The sequence below is a fragment of the Oryx dammah genome, unplaced genomic scaffold, assembly GCF_014754425.2.
Source record: "Oryx dammah isolate SB20612 unplaced genomic scaffold, SCBI_Odam_1.1 HiC_scaffold_18, whole genome shotgun sequence".
In the NCBI taxonomy this organism is placed as follows: Eukaryota; Metazoa; Chordata; class Mammalia; order Artiodactyla; family Bovidae; genus Oryx; species Oryx dammah.
The window spans coordinates 49,468,304-49,490,116 of record NW_024070202.1 but is presented as its reverse complement, the minus strand read 5'-3'; the positions used below and the strand labels follow the sequence as shown (position 1 = coordinate 49,490,116).

Genomic DNA, 21,813 nt, shown 5'->3' with positions numbered 1-21,813 from the left:
AGATTGTTAAGTGCGTCTCTTGAGAGACTTCCTTTCACGGAGAGATGGAGAAAAGTTGAATAAATTAACCTATACTGTTCGAGAAGTTACCTGAATTCGCACCTTACGTCTGGATTTGGATTTAAAAGTCGATTTAAAAAAAAGTAGATGGGTAATTAAATGCTGTGGCCACCTGGGTGGCAGGCCCCCCCCCCCGGCAGGTCCTGAGCTGGTGCGCAAAGGCAGCGGAGCGAAGAGCACTTTGCTTCCTTGGAATGAAGACATCCGAGGTCGCGCCGAGTCCGGGTTCAGCAGTACAGGGGGCTTCCCCGCTTTCTCGGAAACAACCTGCCAGGTAGACCCTCTTTCTAAAGGGTTAACCAGCTCACGCCTAGCGCTAGAGTTTACAGCCTTGGGCACCTCTTCGTGACTCACTCCTTATAAATGTAAATGCAGAAGCGAGCGGTAGGTCCTGACCAGCCCCCTCGCCCGCCAGGCGATCTGAACACCTACCTCCCAGACCCGCCCGAACGCCTCGGGCACCCCAGCGCACAGCTCAGGACGCGCACCCGGCGGTCTCCCAGCAGCCCCGCACGGAACTGGAAGAGCTACTACCCCATCGCATCCGCAGATGCAGCCTTAAAACAAAGGAGGCGCGGGGGGAGGGTGGGACCTGAACCTCACCCCCTCCCCGCCGAGCAGGGGCCGCCCGGCCCCCTCCGCCCTGACTCCCCGTGTGCGCATGAGCAGAGGCGCCTCCCTTGGTTCCTCCCAGGGCGAAACTTTCTAATTCCCTTCTTTGGTTTCGGGGGCTGCCAGGCGCCGGGAGAGCGCTCGTCCCGCCGGGTGAGCAGGACACAGTGCCGGCGCGAGGTTTCCCTCCCACCCTTCGCTTCCGTGGGAGCGGCAGGAAATGCGAGGGCCCCCTCTTCTCTGAATATTTGCCTTTTTTCTCTCCACCTCTCTAGAAAAGAAGACTGGGAAAAACAGCCGGCGGCTCGGTGGCCGTGTCCCCTGGGCTGCAGGGACGGACATGGGGCGGCTCCAGGTGTTCGCGTTCAGTTTCTTAGGTAATTCGGAGGAAAGGGGGCACGGGGTGTGTGTGTGAAGGGGTGGGCTTGGACTTGCAGGAAGAATAAACCAAACCGTTCGATTCAGCTTTGGGGGAAGCCTGTGGGGAGAGGGACTTGATAGAAATCTGCGTTGGGATTCATCGCCAGCGCCCTCAGCGGTGGCCGGGGACCGCATCCTGGGGTGTTTGTGCCCAGAGCTCCGGCTTTGCATCTCCGGCCCTTTTTCTGAGGGTCTCTCCATCTCTGGGGTCAGGCTTCATGGGGTAGTGGGCTAGCTGCGAGGGCTCCTCAGAAGCCCATCCGGGAGAGTGCCTGAGCTGAGTGCAGGCTTCATCCTGGGAACAAATTGGGGCCATGTGGCTTTAATTAACCATCGCTGTTTGCCCCCGGATGGCGCCAGAAACAGCTAGATCGGGAGCTTCCCTGGAATGACGAATCGCTGAAGCCAGTCCAAAGCCTCAGGGATTGACCACTTGCCCCTTGTTCGGGACACTGGTGTTCCCCGCGAACCGCATGATCCCCCGTCCCCGGCGAAGCGTAGGCGACCTCCGAGTCTGTGGACACACACATTCACGCGTCCCACGCTTACAAATTTCCACGCACACACTTGCACTGTCACCCAAGGATGCACAGGCTACCGTGTGCATGCGAGTTCACATACAAGTGGGTGTGCGGCGTTTGGCCGCCTGCCTCCCTGCGCCCGGGTCCAGGAACCTCGAAGTGACAGGAGCTGCTTCCCAGGGCTGATCAGGGTGGGCGCGAGGGTAGGTGGGCTTCCTAGGAGTGATGCTCTCAGATACTGGACAAACCTACTGTATCTGTTTATTTCTGAATCCTCCTCTCCACGTTCTGCCTTCCCGGCCTCACTCCATTGTGTCTCTTTCCTGTGTATCTTGCTTTTTTTCCCCCAATCTACTCTGTCTCCGCCCCCTGCTTATTCTCTTTGCCTGGGCCCGCTCCCTGCTTGTGCCCTACGCTGTCCGCCGGCGCCTTCCACAGCCCTGTGCGGAGTCGGAGTGAGCGCTCAAGAACCCGATTTCAGCTACGGCTGCGCGGAGGGCAGCTGTTACCCGGCCACAGGCGACCTTCTCATCGGCCGAGCGCAGAAGCTCTCGGTGACCTCGACCTGCGGGCTGCACAAACCCGAGCCTTACTGTATCGTCAGCCACCTCCAGGTGAGGGCAGAGAGATGGCTCCCCTCACACCTCTTCCAGTCCCCACCGAAGGGGAAGGCCTGGGGGACCCCGTATCCTGCCAGCTATCCAGATAGGAAGCTTAGCAGTCAGGGAGTCCCGGGATAAGGCTGGTAGCTCACCCCTTTGCCTCATCTCAGTTTGCACAGTTGCATCCGCCAAACGTTTCCTGCCACCACTGTATAGAAAGGCAGAGCTGCAGACAGATCTTGGGGCACGTGCGCAAGCCTTGACCCAGGGTTTCCAAAAGCCCGTGTTGCTTTTTTTTTTAATGTTGTTTTTCAATCTTTCCCCTTTGGAAAATGTGTGTAAAAGGTGGTTTGTCCTCTTCGTTTTTTATATACTGAGGGGTGATCTTGGGTTTTCCCCAAGTTTTTCACTTGGATAAAGGGTATTCCAGCCCTAACAAATACCTTGCAAGGTCACTTCAATCATGGAGAAAAGCACTCCAATGTTTTTCTCTCCTCATTTGGTGCTGCTCCCATCCACCTCCATTAGCTATCAGGATCAGATGCTTGCTTTTTCAAAATGCCCTGGTTGCCATGGTACCCTGATAGAGGAGGACCAAAATGAAATTTCAGAGTGTTTTCTGTTTCTAAAAGTGGATCCAGATCGTAGATTTCAAAGGTCACGTTTTTAATAAGACTAATTTTGAAAGAAGGTACAAAGCATAAACTACCCAGAATCAGAATCCATTTCCTTGATTTTTTTAAGAGACTGATATCTCTGGCCTCTAAAGCAAGCATACGAGTTTAGTCTCCTGTACAGGGCAAGTTCCAAGTCAATTGCTCTAAATTTGGTCACTCTCCCTACATGTAGATCTGCCCTTCAGGAGTGGGACAGGATATTGTGTGGTTTGCATGCAGATGCCTTCAAATGGAGACACTTTTAAAAAACAGAAAGAGAGCCCATTCTGAAAACCTGATAAATTAAACCGAAGGAATGTGGTAAAGTGGATTCCACTTATTTGCTTCCAGGTTTATACAGAGATGTCTAGACTGCTTCCTCCTGATTAGAAGGGAGGCTATAATTACACTTTTTTAAAGTTCTGGTAATTGTTCTCTGGTATTAATTTCCTTGACTACAAGTCACCAAAGGCGGTTGATGTTACCTTTTTTAACATTAGCATGTAAATTTCACCTAAAATATTATGCTAACATTTACCTCCAAGGCCAGGGCATCCTGTAAATGAATCACCAGATCCTGAAAATGGCTTTGACCAGAATGAGAATTGGACTGTTTGTCTAAAAGCAAGTAGAGCCAGACTCTCTAGTTTATATGATTAGCCATGAAATTGTGGGGCGCTTTTCAGATATCAGGGCTTCCCAGTGGCTCAGTGGTAAAGAATCCTTCTTAAGTGCAGGAGACACGGATTCGATCCCTGGGTCGGGAAGATCCCCGGGAGGAGGAAATGGCAACTCGCTCCAGTATTCTTGCCTGGAAAATCCCATGGATAGAGAAACCTGGCAGGCTATATAGTCCATGGGGTTGCAAAGAGTCAGACATGACCGAGCACACACGGAGGCATGCTATGCTTCAGATACAGAGCCTAAAGAAAGGAACTGTGGGTGTAATTCTCCCAAACACTGAACAGGTGGAAAACTTGAGGCAGGAATCAGAAGTATTGTGTCCAGGGTTCCCCTGCATTTCTGACTTCTGGTTTCTGTTTTTTAGTTAGTATATCTTGCCAGTCTTAAAAATCCCTTTGGGAGGAAGGTGATAACTAATGGCTAACTAAATACATACAAATGTCGTCTTGTCAGGTGATACTTTCCTTTCAAGGATATCACTTTTGCTTAACCACTTGCTGACTGGAGGACCAGAGACATATTAATCCATCCCTCATTACGAAAACATTATTGACTGGAGTGTTTCAGTATTCACTTACTTAACAAATTGCCAACCACAGGCATTACTTTCTGCAAAAATCCATAGGTGGATAATGTGTTAATGTTGTTTGTAAGATGTGTGTGGGGTCTCAACAGATTTCTGCCTCGGCATCATTTTCAGAATTAATTAATTTCAGAAAAACTGGGGTAGAGAGCCCAGCCTCATGTGGAAAAGGGAACCATTAATTAAGTGATGCTGCTGTTTACAATTCACCATGATGGAGTGCAAAGAAGGCTGTTTTGGCCGTGACTCACATTTTAGGTAGAAGGAAAATGTTAAGCCAAAAGTTCAAAGCCGCTCTAAATCTGAAACTAGTGGTAGATTTTTCAGTTCAGGTCCTTGGCATTCTTTGACTTGGTCCCAGTTTTCAGTGCTCCCAACTTGACAGGACAGCCTGGTGTCCCCTTCCTGGATATTCTGAGCATTTTGTGAGCTAGCCTGCATGCTGCTACCATGAATTCACTGTCGGGGCAGGGGAGAAGCTAAGATGTCTTGATCTGTAGTTCCTAAAGCTTCTTAAATATATCTGACTAATACTTGGTTTCTGCCTTATATAGGTTTTGGAAAATCAGGCCAGTTGAATTGTTCTCTTTTTATTTTCAGTTTGCTTTATGTCAGCAAAAATTTTCTAAAACCTCCTCTGTATTTTGCCTCAAGAGTAAGCTTTTCCAGCTATTCATTGAGATTAAGGCTTAAGCCTAGAAATTTCATTTTGATTAAATTAATAGCTTGTGGAAACAATGGTTTCTTTTACTTTTGACCTTGAATTTGCAAGAGAAGAGGAAAATTTCAGGAGTATATCATACTCCGTTAAGTTAAAAAGTAAAAGACATGTGCTAGGTCACTTAAATAATTTTGGCACATTCGTTTTTCTTGGAGAAAGTAGGTTTGATTTTTGTATTGTGGGCTTGATTTTTGGTGTGCATGTGAGTGTGTGATTGCTTCCCAGACTGGTGAAACTATCTTTGCTTTCAGGAGGACAAAAAATGCTTCATATGCAATTCACAAGATCCTTATCATGAAACCCTCAACCCTGACAGTCATCTCATTGAAAATGTGGTCACGACCTTTGCTCCAAACCGCCTTAAGATCTGGTGGCAATCCGAAAATGGTATGTGTGGTGTGGGAATAACTTCCATGGAGTGTGATTGGTTACCTGGAAAGTGTTTACAGGAGCCTGGGTGTTTGTAATTACGATTGGTTTCTCTATCCTGGAATTATGGCCTTCGACAGATTTACTGCCCAGAGCACTGACTTCTCTTGGTAAAATCTGATCCTTCTTTTTGAAGTATGCACTTCCTGTAAGAAAGAAGTCTTTCATGCGAGACCAAAGGAGGATTTCATAGTCTTCATCCTGAGGGGCCCTTGGGGAGTGTGGCAATGTGCTGGGGAAGTCTGGGGAGGGCATGGGAAGACCTTGCCCAACTCAGGCCCTTATCCTTCCCCAAAACAGCCGTCTTTCATTTTGATCAATCCCAAAAGAAAGAGCAAAATCAGCGCCCACCACCTTCCTTCCATCTAGAGAACAGTTAGTAATAGTACCATGAATACACACTAGACATAATTTCTCAGACACTCAACATGGATCACGACCCTGAGTCAACTTTTCTAATGAGTGTGTGAATCCAACTGTTTTTCCTTTCTTTGCCATTTGGGTTGGGATTTAATAAATTCATCCAGTATGATGTTACTATTGTGATGCAACTAAGCTCATCTTAGTTTTGCATTTGTTTCCAAGTCAAATGCTGAAATTTGGGGACTAACAGTAGAGTTAATGTGTTGTTAATAATGAGTTAACTTTATGTCTTTTTTAAAAAAGCATTTATTACAAAGGACTCTCAAAGAAGTGAATCTAAGCTTGGCCAGAGGAAGCCTGGGCACTACTAGATCCCTTTATTATGTGTTCTATGCCCAGGAAGCTTTGGGGTGCTTTGCAGTTATTTATCAGTCTGTAAAGAGGAAGCATTTTTTTGCACCACAAGGCTTTCAAGAAAGATCCTAGTTCTCAACCAGGGATCAAACCTGGGCCCCCCTGCAGCAGAAGCATGGAGTCCTAACCACTGGACTGCCAGGGAATTCCCAGGAGGAAGTCTCTTCATAGACTTATTTCTAATTGATTATGAAATTATACATGCTTTCTACTATTGATTTCTAGGGAAGGTTGATTATTCATTGGTAAGCTTTGGGACTCCATTGGTTATCAGCTTGATTGAGATAAACTAGATGTCAGAAAGCAATTTATCAGTTAAGCCTTGTTAATTCTTATAGGAGGGTATCTGAGTTGAGAGTTCAGGGTAAAAGAGAAGTTTCTGTAAATCTGCACTTGAGTCACAGAGGACTTGTGAAATAGCATAGATCTGATTACAAATGTGGGACCTGTCTCACTGTCCACATTTTTCCAGTGAGACCGAAAGACAATTAGGAGGATGCCTTGGGAATTCCCCGGCAGTCCAGTGGTTAGGACTCCATGGTTTCACTGCTGATGGCACAGGGTTCAGTCCCTAGTCAGGGAACTAACATCCCTGCTAACTAGGTGCAGTGTGGTGCGGCCAAAAAAAAGACAAAAGGGTGCCTCAACATCAGTATCAAGTTGATAGACAGTAAAATAGTTCATCAAATTCTGGTTACATCAGGTGTTAATCAGTTTCCACAGCTCTGAGTTTGTGGGACAAGAGAGGACAAAGTCCTGAAGGAAGGGATTTTCAAACCAAGGGGCTTTAGAGCTCTATCACTGTTATAAGAGATTAGATAGGATTAGATGGATGGAACCTCCTCTTTAGAAAGTCAGACAGATTGTTACTGTCTCCTATCATCTCTCTGCTGTCTGATAGTTCACAATTGAGGAGTTTCTTGATGAATGTGATTTTTATCTATTTTCTGTGTGTTTTATCCAAGTTGAGCTTTACATGATGCCTTAAATTACCAGTGCTCAGGCCCAGAAACGGGCTTGGAATGTGCAGCTGCTTTTAACTTAGCCTTCATGCTTTATTCCCAGGTCTGACCATACACCATACACCATAAAAGAATGATCTTGGTTCTTTTCTCCATGGATTTTTCTTCCCATATTTAAAAAAAAACCTGTAGCACTTTATCAGGTTAGGAATCTAAAATGGAATGTGCTTTTCAAGCCCACATCGGCAGATACATTCTTATGTTACAGAACTGGTCCTAGTCTTGCTCTGACTTTACATTATTTCGTTATCTCTTCATTTTAAACAAATAGTTCAGGTACTTAAAAGCCTGGGAAGGGAGAGATGGACAGTTGCTTAGCTAACATGTTGCTCAGAAAGAAACCTCGAGAGTCGGTTTGTAATATGGCTCTTTTTCAGAAGTTAGATAAGGTTTGCAATATGGTTCTTTTTCAGAAGTTAGATAAGGTTAGTTAGCATGACGATACTGTTTTTCTTTAACATTCCAACTAACTCATATCCGTTCCAGTGACTACTTTCCCTCCCTCCCCCACCCCCACCCCCAATTGATTTGGCTGTTTTCCAGTGGGAGAGTTTATTTCAAAAGTCTTACTGATTTCCTGAAAATACACCAGCCTGTGACATGATTCATTCTGACACATTCCTGTCTTTCTGCATTTAAGACTTCTCTTGCTCCGGAAGCTGAACCCCCAAAAGCTCTCTGGAGCACAGGAAACTGTGGAAAGGTCTCCTTCACCAAACAGGCAGGCCCTCGGGCCCAGGGGATTGTGGAGGAGGTGCTGTCCATCCCTGGAATTCCAGTGGCCTTTTTAGCCTTTTAACATGGGATGACTTGACCCCCAGGGCATAGTGCAAAGGCTCATTTGTTTGTTCAGGCTTTTCCCTGAAAGGGAAGATGTTAGTATTTGTTCTGGGGCAGTTTATTTATTTGACCCATTCTTTGTCTCTTTGGCATTATTTCTCCATTGTGGCAATGCACCCAAAGACTTCTCCATCAGGGATAGTTTTTCTAAATTGGAGCATAACTCACATTCATGGTGGACTCCTGTTTTCTTTGCTGCTGCATAGAAACAAAAAGGAATATTTGTGTTTAGACTGGATTGTGTCCCTGTGCTTTAGACTGCAGAGCTGAACCCCTACTGTGCACAGGAAATGCCCCCTCTCATTTCCCCTTTGAGAGTCCCTTGGCTTAGAGAGTTGGAAAGACTTTTCAGTTTTTACTAAGCAAAGGATGTCTTTCTTGACAGCAACTAAAGGCATTCTGCCAGATGTCTTGTTCCAGGGAGCACATTCAATACGTTGAACTCCAGAATGATTTGTGACTAACTGAAGGGTCATTCTGAGATGTGCTTTATCACCTCAATCAAGCCAGGGGGTTATTGTTATTATCTTACCTTCAGATTAAGGTGGACTGCAGAGAGAATTTTATGAGGAGCATAAAGATAGTTGAAGAGAATAGACTCAATTGTTCACAGATGTTCTTGTTTACCTTGCTATTTCCTTTTGTCTTTTTAAAAAATATCCTATAGGCGTGGAGAATGTCACTATCCAACTGGATTTGGAAGCAGAATTTCATTTCACTCATCTCATCATGACCTTCAAGGTAAGGAATCCCTCTCTTTTTCAGAAATGAGAACATTGTGTAATTCCGCCTTTCAGAATGGATGGCTGTTGTGAGTTGGCCTAAGTGGGAACCTAAACATTATTGTTGCTATAAATTAGGATAATTGAGCAGCTTTTAAACATGGGCATGGATAACTACACTTAACAGATACTCTGTCTTTGTGGCAATAAGTAGAGAGAGGCACTGTTCTATGATTCGACTGTAAACTTTTAATTAGATATCTGTTAATTTCCCCATGGAGAGAGACAGCTTTGACTCACTCCCAAACCACAGTAAAACATCTGGAGAGTAAATCCCTGCTCCCTTGGGTTGATATTTTAATGCTGACTTTGGTAACTGGAAAGGAAGTGTGTTATCTTTAGTTTTCAAGGTTTTGCAAAATTTGTGGGAACGGTTTTACAGTTCTTTAAGAAATGTGCCTGCTTTCTTCAGTGTGGATGTTTTTCCCATCCTTTTTCTTTGAGAGATGTAAAATGACTCCAGGACTAAGGAATGGCTCAGTACAAAGTCTCTTTGTTTCTTCTTAAGCAGCTGCCTGGAAATGACAGGCTTCATATGGCTTAAAGTACATGTTGGTGCACACAAAACCCATAATTTACTTATTGCTTCTCAGATTAAAATCACTTTTGAATCATTTTCTGTTGGGCATGGGGGCCTTATCTCTACCCTTGCAGGTTTTGGAAAAGGTGCCCACGGTAGATTTGATTTATCATGGGGGCAGGTAACCACTAAAGTCTTGCTTGTGTCCTCTGCGTGAGCCTGGGAGGCCTAGGGTCAGGGGTGGGCATTGAGGTTAAATGTGTCTAGGAGAGATGCTGGGCTACCTGTCCCCAGGCCTGGGTTCATCCCCTCGCTTCTCCCCAGGAACCCACTCTTGCAGCTTGGAGAAAGGGTAGGGGGAAGGTTTACACTGTGACACCTGCTCCTATGAGGTACGGGAGGACTTCCCCCTAAACCACTTTGTTCCTTCATTGGCCATGAGCTCAACGTGGCAGTTAGAATTAAGACTCAGCCTCAGATGTTGTCTGCATGTTGTTGTTCAGTTGCTCAGTTGTGTCCGACTGTTTGCATCCCCATGGACTGTAGCCCACCAGGCTGAGGGTTGAACCCTCTGTCCATGGAATTTTCCAGGCAAGAATACTGGAGTGGGTTGCCCTGCCCTCCTTCAGGAGAATCTTCCCAACCCAGGGATTGAACCCGTTTTTCCTGAATTGGCAGGTGGATTCTTTACCACTAGTGCCACCTGGGAAGCCCAAGGGAAGAAGGTGTACTTGAAAATAACTTGATACAAGGCAAGATGTGCTCACTGCTATGGCAGAAGTTCAGACAATGTACATCAGCACCGAGGATGGGGAGATTCATTTTAGCCTGGAATAAAGGAGATAGCTTTACAAGGAGAGGACTGTGATTGCTCTTGACCTGGGTCAGGAAGAGTTAGCAGGATTTTAGGAGGAAGAGGTAGAAGAAAAGGCCTTCTTGACAGAGGAAAAGGCCTTCTCTCTCTGTCTCAGTGGGACAGTTTGGACAGTTTGTTCAGCACGTACTATGTAGACATGCCTTGAATGTCTACCCTTGGGCTAGTGAGGGGACCAACAGGAAGTAAGACTATAGCCAGAAGGACCTTGCTTCCTTCCTGAGGAGTGTGGACTTTAGTGGAGATGAGGACCCATGGACAGGAAATGAGACCTGTGTTTCAGGAAATGAGGGAGCCAAGAAGAAAAGCAAAGGAGGGCCTGGGGCATGGAGAAGAGAAGGCATAGAGGCAGGGGCTCTCAAGGTCCACGGTAAGGGGGAGCTGACTTAGGCAGGGCTGTGGTTCTCAACTAGGAGAGAGCCACCTCCTGCAACTGGCATCCTGGCAGTCTGATGTGGAGAGCTTTTTCTAATCATACATCACACCTTGTTGCCATACTCTGCTACCCTCTGCAACTGCTAACTTTGAGAGTCATTACCCAGAGGAGGAGCCTCTGTTTGCTAAGGGAGTCAAAGGTTGAAATATGAACTGGGGAAAGATTAGAAACAGAACAACAGAAGGCAGGGTTAGGAAAGGGATGAATCAAAGATTCCTGAGATGTCCGAGCTGGGGAACCTGGAGGCTGCTGATACCATTAAGAGTGGTGAGGACAGGAAGGGGATGAGGATGAAGAGTGTGTTTATTCCTTTTTAAAATTTATTTTATTCAGCTATAGTTGATTTACAGTGTTGTGCTATACAACAAATGACTCAGGTATATATATCCACATTCTTTTTCCTATTCTTTTCCATTATGGTTTATTGCAGAATATTGAATATAGTTCCCAGTGCTATATAGTAGAACCTTATTTATTAGGGTAGCATTTCCCTTTTCCACTGGCACCTTCCTGACCCAGGGATTGAACCTGGGTCTTCTGCACTGTAGGCAGATTCTTTACCTTCTGAGCCACCAGGAAGTGTGACAATGAAAGTGCTAGTCACTCAGTTGTGTCTGACTCTTTGTGACCTCATAGACTATGGACTGCCAGGCTTCACTGTCCATGGAATTCTCTGGGCAAGAATACTGGAGTGGGTTACCATTCCCTTCTCCAGGGGATCTTCCCAACCCAGCGATCGAACCTGAGTCTCCTACATTGCAGGCAGATTCTTTACTGTCTGAGCTACCAGGGAAGCCCATATAATAGCTACATCTGCTAATCCCAAACTCCCAATTTATCCCTCCCCGCTTGGCATCCAAAAGTCTGTTCTCTGTATCTGTGAGTCTGTTTCATAGATATGTTCATTTGTGTCATATTTTAAATTCCATACAGTAAGTCACAAATGTACCAACAAGATCTGTTTTGAGAGTTCATAGGTCCAGTTTATTCGTAAGACCAACAAAGTTAGCCTAGGTACCTAACTAACACAATCAGCTGTGTAATACTGTGCTGTAATTGGTTTATCATACTTTTCACACAAATAATACATAAAAAACAAGCCAACACAAAAAATAAAGAAAACATTTTTAATTTTACAATACTTTGGAAAGTACAGTAGTACAGTACAACAGTTGACCTCTAGGGGCTGGCATCAAGGGAACAGAGAGAAGAGTTACCAACTGGAGGTGGGAAAGGAGGTGGGAGATGGTAAAGCTAAAGGGTCATCAACAAGGAAGATGGAGGGCAAGCTGGGATTTCACCCATACCTGATGTTGATGGCACAGGTTCTGGCTCCTTGCTGGATCCTATTCTGTCTACTCTCTTGAAGAAAAAAGATCCAGTGATGTCTGGGTAGTAACATGTTCACATCTTTGAAAATTCCGAACTTGAAGGTTCACATGTAGGGGACTTACTGTGTCGGTGATATCATACGGTATTTGTCTTTCTCTGTTTCACTTAGTATGATAACCTCTAGTCCATCCGTGTTGCTACAAATGGCATTCTTCCTTTCTCTTTATGGCTGAGTGGCATTCCGTTGTGTATATGTACCACATCTTTACCCATTCGTCTGTAGACTGACATTTAGGTTGTCTCCATGTCTTGGTTATTATAAATAGTGCTGATGTGAACATCTTTTCAAATTACAGTCTGGATACAGGTCCAGGCTTGGGACTGCTGGATTATATGAGAATGTTTTCAGGGAGATAGATGCTTACTAACTGGATTGGATTTTCTTAGGCTTGCATAATCTAGTTAGCATATTGACAGTCTGTTTTTGTACATGGCCAGACGTTTCCAAGCTCACAGCTTTTTTATTTAGTATAAATTCAGAGACAGCTCTGCAGCAATGTGAGGCCTGAGAAGGTCAGTGACTCAGCAAACAGCACGGAAAGGCTTCCCTTCTGTAGGTAAAATGCGTTGTCCTGGTTTCCAGCAGCTTCCTAACCTCACAGGAAATTGGCCTTTTGGGACTTGGAAGGTTCCAGAAGGGAGGAATAAGCACAGCCAGGATGGCTGTAAGGCTCCCTTGCAACATAGCAACATCAGGCTAGTCTGTCTCCAGGTGTCACCACCCAGGAGATGTGTCCTGTGGGAGAGTTTGCTGTGGTTCAGTTAGTTATTGGGGTTTTCTCCCCCTTATCTTAAAATTCTTAGCCTAATACTCTCTCAGGTTTAATATAAAGTATTATTTCCTTATATTTCTGAATAGGTAAAAAATAAATTAAGCCTGAACAACTAGTAAATGCATAAGTCAAAGAATCTATCAAAATATGACTTTCCATTTCCTTATCCTTGTCTCCTTTAATCAGTGAGAAAGACCGTCAAGGTTATTAAGGAAGGTACAAGGAGATCTTGGCATGTACTACTTTTCACTTTAGTTGTCACCCAGATTTTATTTTTATTTATTTATTTTTTTATGATCCTGTTCAAGTTCTTGGTCATCTTGGCCTGCAGCATTTGATCTCTCTGAAAAAAATTTTCATTTTTATATAATTTTTAAAGGTCACTCTCCAGTAACAGTTATTACAAAATATTGGCTATATTCCCTGTGTTGTACAATACATCCTCAAACCTATCTAACACCCAATAGTTTGTGCCTCCTAGTCCCCAGCCTCTACATTGCCCCTCCCCTGCTCCCCACTGGTAACCACTAGTTTGTTCTCTATGAGTCAAGCACTGGTTCGAATTCAGATTCTGTTTGCTGAGTCAGCTTACCTTTCATACATCACAGTTGACGCATTTGCTTATTTTTTGTGTTCATTTTGTTTCATTTCATAGTTCCAGTTGTCCCTGTTTACCACAACCTCCTAAACCTCCGTCCTGCTTGTTTCCAGAATTCTTGTCCTTTTCCTCCTTCTGACATCCATTTTTCAGGCTGCTATTACACCAGTAACCAGACAGGCAGAAAAGATCTTCATTCAGCCTGGATTTGATAGGTCTTCACTCAGCCTCAATTGAAGTCTTTCTGCCAATAGCTGGTGAGTTAGGTGAACACTCTGAGCCCTCATTTCCTCGTCTGTCAGACAAAAGTGTTGGGAAGGTGTGTTAGTGTGCTAGAACTGCCATAGCGAACTGCACAGACTGGCTGACTTAGACAACAGAAATGTATTTTCTCAGGGTTCTGGAGGCATGTAGTCTGAGATGAAGGTGTCAGTAGAGTTGGTTTCTTCTGTGGCCTCTTTCTCTCCTTGGCTTTGTACACGACTGTTTTCTCCCTGTGTCTTTACCTCTGTACCTGTCTATGTCCTAATATCTTCTTTAAAGACATCAGTCACATGGGATTAGGGCCCACTCTAATGACCTCATTTTACTTTCAGTTCAGTTCAGTCGCTCAGTCATGTCCGACTCTTCGTGACCCCGTGGACTGCAGTACACCAGGCCTCCCTGTCCGTTGCCAACTCCCGGAGCTTACTCAAACTCATGTCCATTGAGTAGGTGATGCCATCCAACCCTCTCATCCTCTGTCCTCCTCTTCTCCTCATGCCTTCAATCTTTCCCAGCATCAGGGTCTTTTCAAATGAGTCAGTTCTTCACATCAGGTGGCCAAAGTATTGAAGTTTCAGCTTCAACATCAGTCCTTCCAATGAATATTCAGGAATGATTTCCTTTAGGATGGACTGGTTGGATATCTTTGCAGTCCAAGGGACTCTCAAGAGTCTCCTCCAATACCACTGTTCAAAAGCATCAATTCTTTGGTACTCAGCTTTCTTTATAGTCCAACTCTCACAACTGGAAAAACCATAGCTTTGATTAGATGAACCTTTGTTGGCAAAGTAATGTCTCTGCTTTTTAATATGCTGTCTAGTTTGGTCATAGCTTCTGTTCCAAGAAGCAAGTGTCTTTTAATTTCATGGCTGCAGTCACCATCTGCAATGATTTTGGAGCCCAAGAAAATAAAGTCTGTCACTGTTTCCACTATTTCCCCATCTGTTTGCCATGATTACCCTTTTAGAGACCCTTGTTATTGTTCAGCAGCTACATCTAACTTTTTGTGCCCCCGTGGACTGCAGCACACCAGGTTCCCTGTCTTCCACAGTTTCCCAGAGTTTGCTCAAACTCATGTCCATTGAGTTGGTGATGCCATCCAACCATCTATTCTCTGTCGCCCCCTTCTCCTCTTGCCATCAATCTTTCCCAACATTAGGGTCTTTTCCAATGAGTTGGCTGTTCATATCAGGTGGCCAAAGTACTCATGCTTCAGCATCAGTGCTTCCAGTGAATATGGAAGGTTGATTTCCTTTAGGATTGACTGGTTTGATCTCTTGCTGTCCAAGGGACTCTCAAGTCTTCTCCAGTACGACAGTTTGAAAGCACCAATTCTTTGGCGCTTAGCCTTTTTTACAGTCCAACTCTCACATCCATACATGAGTACTGGAAAAACCAGAGCTTTGACTAGATGGACCTTTGTTGGCAAAGTGATGTCTCTGCTTTTTAATATGCTGTCTAGGTTTATCATAGCTTTTCTTCCAAGGAGCAAACATCTTTTAATTTTGTGGCTGCACATACCATCTGCATTGATTTTTGGAGCCAAAGCAAATAAAATCAGTCACGGTTTCCACTTTTTCCACATTTATTTGCCATGAAGTGATGGGACCAGATGCCATGATCTTTGTTTTTTGAATGTTGAGTTCTAAGCCAGCTTTTTCCTCTCCTCTTTCATCCCCATCAGGAAGCTCTTTAGTTCCTCTTCACTTTCTGCCGCTAGAGTGGAACAATCTGCATATGTAACGTTGTTGGTATTTCTCCCAGCAATTTTATTTCCAGCTTGTGAGTCATTCACCCTGGCATTTAGCATCACAAACTGCATATAAGTTAAATAAGCAGGGTGACAATATACAGCCTTGATGTACTCCTTTTCTAATTTTGAACCAGTCCATTTTACCATGTCCAGTTCTAACTGTTGTCTTGATCTGCATACAGATTTCTCAGGAGACAGGTAAGGTAGTCTGGTATTCCCATCTTTTGAAGAATTTTCCACAGTTTGCTGTAATCTACAAAATCAAAGGCTTTAGCGTAATGAAGCAGAAGTAGATGTTTTTCTGGAATTCCCTTGCTTTCTCTATGATAAGATATTGACAGTTTTATCTCTGGTTCCTATACCTTTTCTAAATCTAGCTTGTACATCTGGAATTTCTCTGTTCACATACTGCTGAAGCCTAGCTTGAAGGATTTTGAGCATTATGTTGCTAACGTGAAATGAATGCAGTTGTACAGTAAACTGAACTTTCTTTGGCATTGCCTTTCTTTGGGATTGGAATGAAAACCGACCTTTTCCAGTCCTGTGGCCACTGCTGAGTTTTCCAAATTTGCTGGCATATTGCATGCAGCACTTTAACGGCATCATCTTTTAAGATTTTAAATAGCTTAGCTGGGATTCCGTCACCTCCACTAGCTTTGTTCGGAGTAATGTTTCCTAAGACCCACATGACTTCACAGTCCAGGCTGTCTAGCTCTAGGTGAGTGACCACACCTAGTAATGTTTCCGAAGTTCATCCATGTCTTAGGAAGTATCTGAATTTCAATTCTGTTTATTGCCGAATAATAATAGTCCACTGCTTATGTGTATCAGCTTTTGTATATCCATTATCCATTGATGGACACTTGAGTGATTTCTACTTGTTGGTAATTATGAATAATGCTTCTCTGAATGTTTATGTATGAGAGTCATCTGAGTCCCTGCTTTCAGTTACTTTGGGGTGTGTAGCTGGAATTTCGGGGTTCTCCAGCTTCTTGCATTAGTAATTCCTTCCCCTTGTTTTTCCAAAGCACACTGCATGTGACTCTACTATAGAGTGTGATGGATATTTTGCAAATGATTTCTACCCATTCCTGGACCTTATTGGACCAGTTACAGCACTGACCACTGTCTGGTGCTGAGTAGCTATCATCACACATCTACTGAATGATTAAATGACGGCATAAAGGATCAAGCTCTCAACCTCAGCTGTCACGTCATGGGCATGGTGCCTCAATGCGCCAAAACTTATTGCACTAGGGCCTGTTTATAATCAGCTTCTAAAGAGAAACAGCTTACTAGTCTCTAGTAGGGTGGGAGAAAGTGCAGTATTTAGAGGCGAGACACTTTTCCCGCAAGAGGCTCCGTGGAACAGCTTGAAGTATTTGAAATCCAGCCACAGTGAAATACCAGCCACATGCAGTCAGGGTTTGTGGCACACTGTTGAGTGATATTTTCCTCTGGGATTTAAAAAAATATAGATAACCAATAAAAGCATGCAGTGAGTCTCTTCCACCCTGCCTTTAGACATTCCGTCCAGCTGCTATGCTGATAGAACGGTCGTCCGACTTTGGAAAAACCTGGGGTGTATACAGATACTTTGCCTATGACTGTGAGAGCTCATTTCCTGGCATTTCCACCGGCCCCATGAAGAAAGTTGACGATATAATTTGTGATTCCCGATATTCTGACATTGAGCCCTCAACGGAAGGAGAGGTTTGTTTATACTTTTTATTTTCCATGCTGTTTACAAATCCAGTTTTTGATTGTAGCAAAAATATCAATTACTCTTATGTCTATTTTTAGGTGATATTTCGTGCTTTAGATCCTGCTTTCAGAATAGAAGATCCTTACAGTCCAAGGATACAGAGTAAGCCTGTTTTCAAATAAAAGCTTGGATGGAAAATAGTAATCATGGGAGAAAGTTTACCCAGACCACTGCTACCCAGAATCTAAATACTCAGTGCTAAATCCACCCTCTTCATTTCCTTCTTTCTCTGCAGTGCTCTACCAGAAGCTCTTGAAATTGGCAATAATCAAAGTCCTCACTGACAGGAACATATTTTGATAAGAGTAAAAGGTTGATATCATAAGTCCTCAAACCATTATGCTGGTCATATAATACGTTATTTACTTTTTTGTTCTCTCTCTCTATATATATATATATATGTATGTATGTATGTATGTATGTATGTATATAAAAATAATGTATGTGTGCTAAGTTTCTTCAGTCATGTCCGACTCCTTGCGACCCTGTGGACTATAACCCACTATAATCCTCTGTCCATGGGATTCTCCAGACAAGAATACTGGAGTGGATTGCCATGCCCTCTTCTAGGGAACCTTCCTGACTCAGGGATCAAACCCAAAGCTCTTAAGTTCTCCTGAATTGGCAGGCGGGCTCTTTACCACTAGTACCAACTGGGAAGTCATATATGATATGTGTGTGTGTGATACATTAATATATATCCTATATATTATGTGTATACATATATAATTATGTATATGTATAATTAAGGCTTCCCTGGTGACTCACCTGGTAAACCGTCTGCCTACTAATGCAGGGAGACAAGAGACGTGAATTCAATCCCTGGGTTGGAAAGAGACCCTGGAGAAGGAAATGGCAACCTGCTCCAGTATTCTTACCTAGAAAATTCCATAGATAGAGGAACCCATGGGTTTGCAAAGAGTTAGACATGACTGAGCTCACATGCATAATTAGGGTACAGGTTAGCTTCCTTGGCAGTTCAGTCAGTAAAGAGTCTCCCTTTAATGCAGGAGACCTGGGTTCAAACCCTGGGTTGGGAAGATCCCCTGGAGAAGGGAATGGCAACCCACTCCAGTATTCTTGCCTGGAGAATCCCATGGACAGAGGAGCCTGGTGGGCTATAGTCCATAGGGTTGCAAAGAGTCAAACATGACTGAGTGATTTTCACTTTCACTTTTAGGATGTTGCTAACAGAGTGTCCCCAAAATGCAGTGTCTCAAACAAAAAAGTTTATTTCTCTCTTATAGAATCACCTAGAGGGATTTCCAGATAAAGTACTGTTCACCTGCCACAAGCAAGCAGTCTTACCAGATAAAATACAGGCTGAAACCCTGTTCAATATGAATTTTCAGACAAATGATAAATTATTTTTTAGCATAACTATATCCCCTGTAATATTTGTGACTAGTATGAGCATATTTCATGCAATATTTGTGGGTGAGGAAAACCATGTCTCATGTGATATTTGGGACATATTTGTATCAAAATGATTAGTTGTTTATCTGAAATTCAAATGTAACTGAGCACCTTGTATTTTTATTGCTAAATCTGGCACTTCTAGCCATTAGATCACCCAGGTTCCCAAGTTCCCTCTGGCTTATAGTCTGTGTCCACATGGTCAGACCTGGATAAACCCCACCTTGTCCATGTACCAACCTGCAAGAGGGGCAAGTAAAAAGCAAGTGGCTTAGAAGCCATACATCACATCCATTCACACACCATTGGCCAAAGTAGTCCCCTGGCTACACTGCAGGAGATGCTAGGAAACCTCTCTAGCCGGTGACTGTGGGCTTTCTCAAACTCTTGGCCAGGGCTCTTATTGTCAGAGGAAGAAGAAAAGAAAGAATCCTGGGGGAAATCATAAATCACATCCTTGCTTAATATGCTCAATGAGGGTTGTAGTTCATTTTCCAGATGAGTCAACTGAGGCTCAGAGGGTTGGACTAACATGCATGAAGTGACTTGGCTATTTAATGTCGGATCCTAAACGTTCTTGTTATGACTCTCAGTTCAGAGGGCTTTCCATTGTTCAGTAACGATGCTTATGTCTTCACAAAAATACATTTTGATCTTCTTGGGAGGCAGAATGTGCACTAATTAAAAGAATGGGCTTTGGAGTCCAACAGAGCTGGGTTTAAGTTCTAGCTCCAGTGTATTCTGTGATCTTAGGCAAGGAATTTATTTAAAACTTTTCTTAGTTTTTATTTTTTCATCTGTAAATGGAGATAGTGATATTGACCTTATGGTTGTTGTGGAAGGAAAATGAGTTAATATATATAAATGACACATAGAAAGTGCTGGATCCATGAAGCTGTTGCCACTCTTGTTGCTGCCTTCAGCTGTCACTCAGACCTTTTCTAGACTGGGTCCCACACCTTGGAGCGGAGCGAAGGGGAGGCTCCCTCTCTTCAGCTGCTCAAGTGCAGTCGGTTGAGCAGAGATGGGGCAGGGTCTTACTGGTCTTCCCCTAATTTGAACCAAGGCCCCATGACACGCACACACACCCTTACCCCCCAGCTCACTGCATGAAAGAGTAGAATTGAAGGACTCCAGGGAAGATTGCCAAGAAAGTACTGTTTCCCCACTTAAATTAATTTTACAAGTGGCCCAGATCATCTCTGGTCCAGAATTTATTCCTCCTATCGTCAAACACATTTTTTCCATTTTTAAATTTTATTAAAAAAATTTTTTTATTGGAGTACAGTTGGTTTACCATGTTGTATTAGTTTCAGGTGTACAGCAAAATGTTTCAATTATACACATATTCATTATTTTCCAGATTGTTTTCTCATATAGGTTATCCCAGAATATTGATTAGAGTTCCTTCTGCTATATACAATAAGTCCTTGTTGGTTATCTATCTTATATACAGCAGTGTGTGCATGTTAATCCCAAGCTCCTGATTTAGCTCTCCTTCTCCCCACCCCCGCCCCGCCATGTTTCCCTTTGGTAACCGTAAGTTTGTTTTCAAAATCTATAAATCTTTCTGTTTTGTAAATAAGTTCATTTGTATCAGTTTTTAAAATTAGGTTCCACATATAAACGATATCCTGTCACTTAGTGTAATATCAAATATTTCATGGCACATTCAGCCTTGTGTCATTTCTAAGTGTGCTCTGGGAGACCTGTGCTCCCTGCTATCAAAATCCAGTTGCGAGAAGTGTCTGCAGAAGTTCCTTGACCAACACCTCCTGGGTCTCTCAAAGGACTCTAAGTTTGTTCCTTTTGGATGGTATTTGTTTTACTTGGGGAATGTGCTGCCATTAGAATTCTATTGTGTTTGGCTGTTCAATGGCATCAGAAAACTTATTTCTATATTAAACAAGCATCCATTGTAACAGATCACGCTTTGGATTTACTTTGTGATCAAGGGAACAATATCTCTTTAGCTGTCCCTATTGTTTGAGTCCTCTGAGACTCACTTCAAAAGTGATTGTGCCTCTTAAAACAGCAGTCAATTTGAGGCTTAGATGTCGTTAAATATGGCAGGAGAGCTTGAAGGGAGCACAGTTGCTCTTCTGAGGACTTCCACAGAGATCAGCTCAAGGGTTTCTAAATACTCCAGCTGCTCTTCAAGTTTGTTTTTTGGCCTCTTGTCAATAGGCACTTGTGCTCATTCTGTGCAGGAGAAAATGCTGGCATTCAGAAATTCCATTCAGCGAAGTAGTACCACAATTTCTCTGTTTAGTTTTTGCTTTTACAAAGAGCCTAAGTTGAATGCATGGCCTCATAGACTTTCTCTTTCAACCCACAGCTATTTCTATAGTCTTCATTGTACGCTGTGCATACGTTATAAGTATTTAAAATTGTATCTAGGCTTTGAAAGTATCTGATGTATTGGGCTAATGCCCCATTGTTCTGTGTTGTAAATTGCAAGAATCCATCGACACAAATGAAAGGAAAGCTTAGAAGCAGTTTCAGGCTATGGAGCTAAAAGGGGAGGGCAGGTAGACTGTTTAGTAATTCATGTTTAGCAACTTAGTGATTAATGAAAATACTGATGGAGAAGGCTACATGACTGTTGGTTTATCAAGTTACTAGAGAATGTAATTGACGGCCCTGCTTCTGTAATAAGCATTGGTCTATAAACCCAGGAAAAGGAAGGAAAGTTCAAATAAGAGACATTTCTCTACAAGAACCTCTATTTAGGAAAGCAATCTGCCCCAACATCCCAATACTGAACTCCTTTATCTTCATGCTACTGTATTATATTGGTAATTATATTGGTAAATTGTGTTGTAAAACAAGGACCAAAAAGTTGTAGATTGTAATGGTGCTTCAAAACTTGTTTGAGATAGTCAGTCCCTTGATTATGGTTATCTTATCATGTCAAATCGATTTTAGTAACTTGTATTTCATCTGATTGGTGGGAAATTTCAGGTAGCATTTTTTGCTCCAGAAATAAACACAAACATGTTTTCTAACTATCTTACAATAATAATGACAATTAGGGTGCTTTGATAAATTCTTTCCTGGAATTTTCTGATTTTGAGACTAACACTAATTGCTGTGGGAACCAGATGGTATTGCAGTAGTTTAGATTACTGTGTGCCAGTGGCTTCTGGCAAGCATGCAGCTGCATTCTTAAATTTCTCTACTTTCACACTTCTTTCTACAACATCAGTCTGCCAACAGATCCATCACAGAATAGATGTTCTTGTTAAATGGTGATGAGAAGGGAGTAACCTGTCTTCCAGAGACTGTCACTTTAGGCTAAACTTTATTATTA

The 21,813-nt window shown here is 43.3% G+C and overlaps 1 protein-coding gene across 1 annotated transcript in view; it reads left to right on the top strand.

The window, feature by feature from the left end:
• The first annotated feature begins 412 nt into the window (after positions 1 to 412).
• The window catches only part of LAMB1 (laminin subunit beta 1), a 76,457-nt gene continuing 55,056 nt past the window's right edge, over positions 413 to 21,813 (top strand). Inside the window, exons 1-7 of the mRNA XM_040260840.1 lie at positions 413 to 825; positions 948 to 1,049; positions 2,052 to 2,227; positions 5,111 to 5,246; positions 8,595 to 8,668; positions 16,844 to 17,032; positions 17,123 to 17,186. Of these exons, the coding sequence (XP_040116774.1) occupies positions 1,013 to 1,049; positions 2,052 to 2,227; positions 5,111 to 5,246; positions 8,595 to 8,668; positions 16,844 to 17,032; positions 17,123 to 17,186 (676 nt within the window). The 5' untranslated portion in view covers positions 413 to 825; positions 948 to 1,012. The remainder of the gene's footprint in view (positions 826 to 947; positions 1,050 to 2,051; positions 2,228 to 5,110; positions 5,247 to 8,594; positions 8,669 to 16,843; positions 17,033 to 17,122; positions 17,187 to 21,813) is intronic.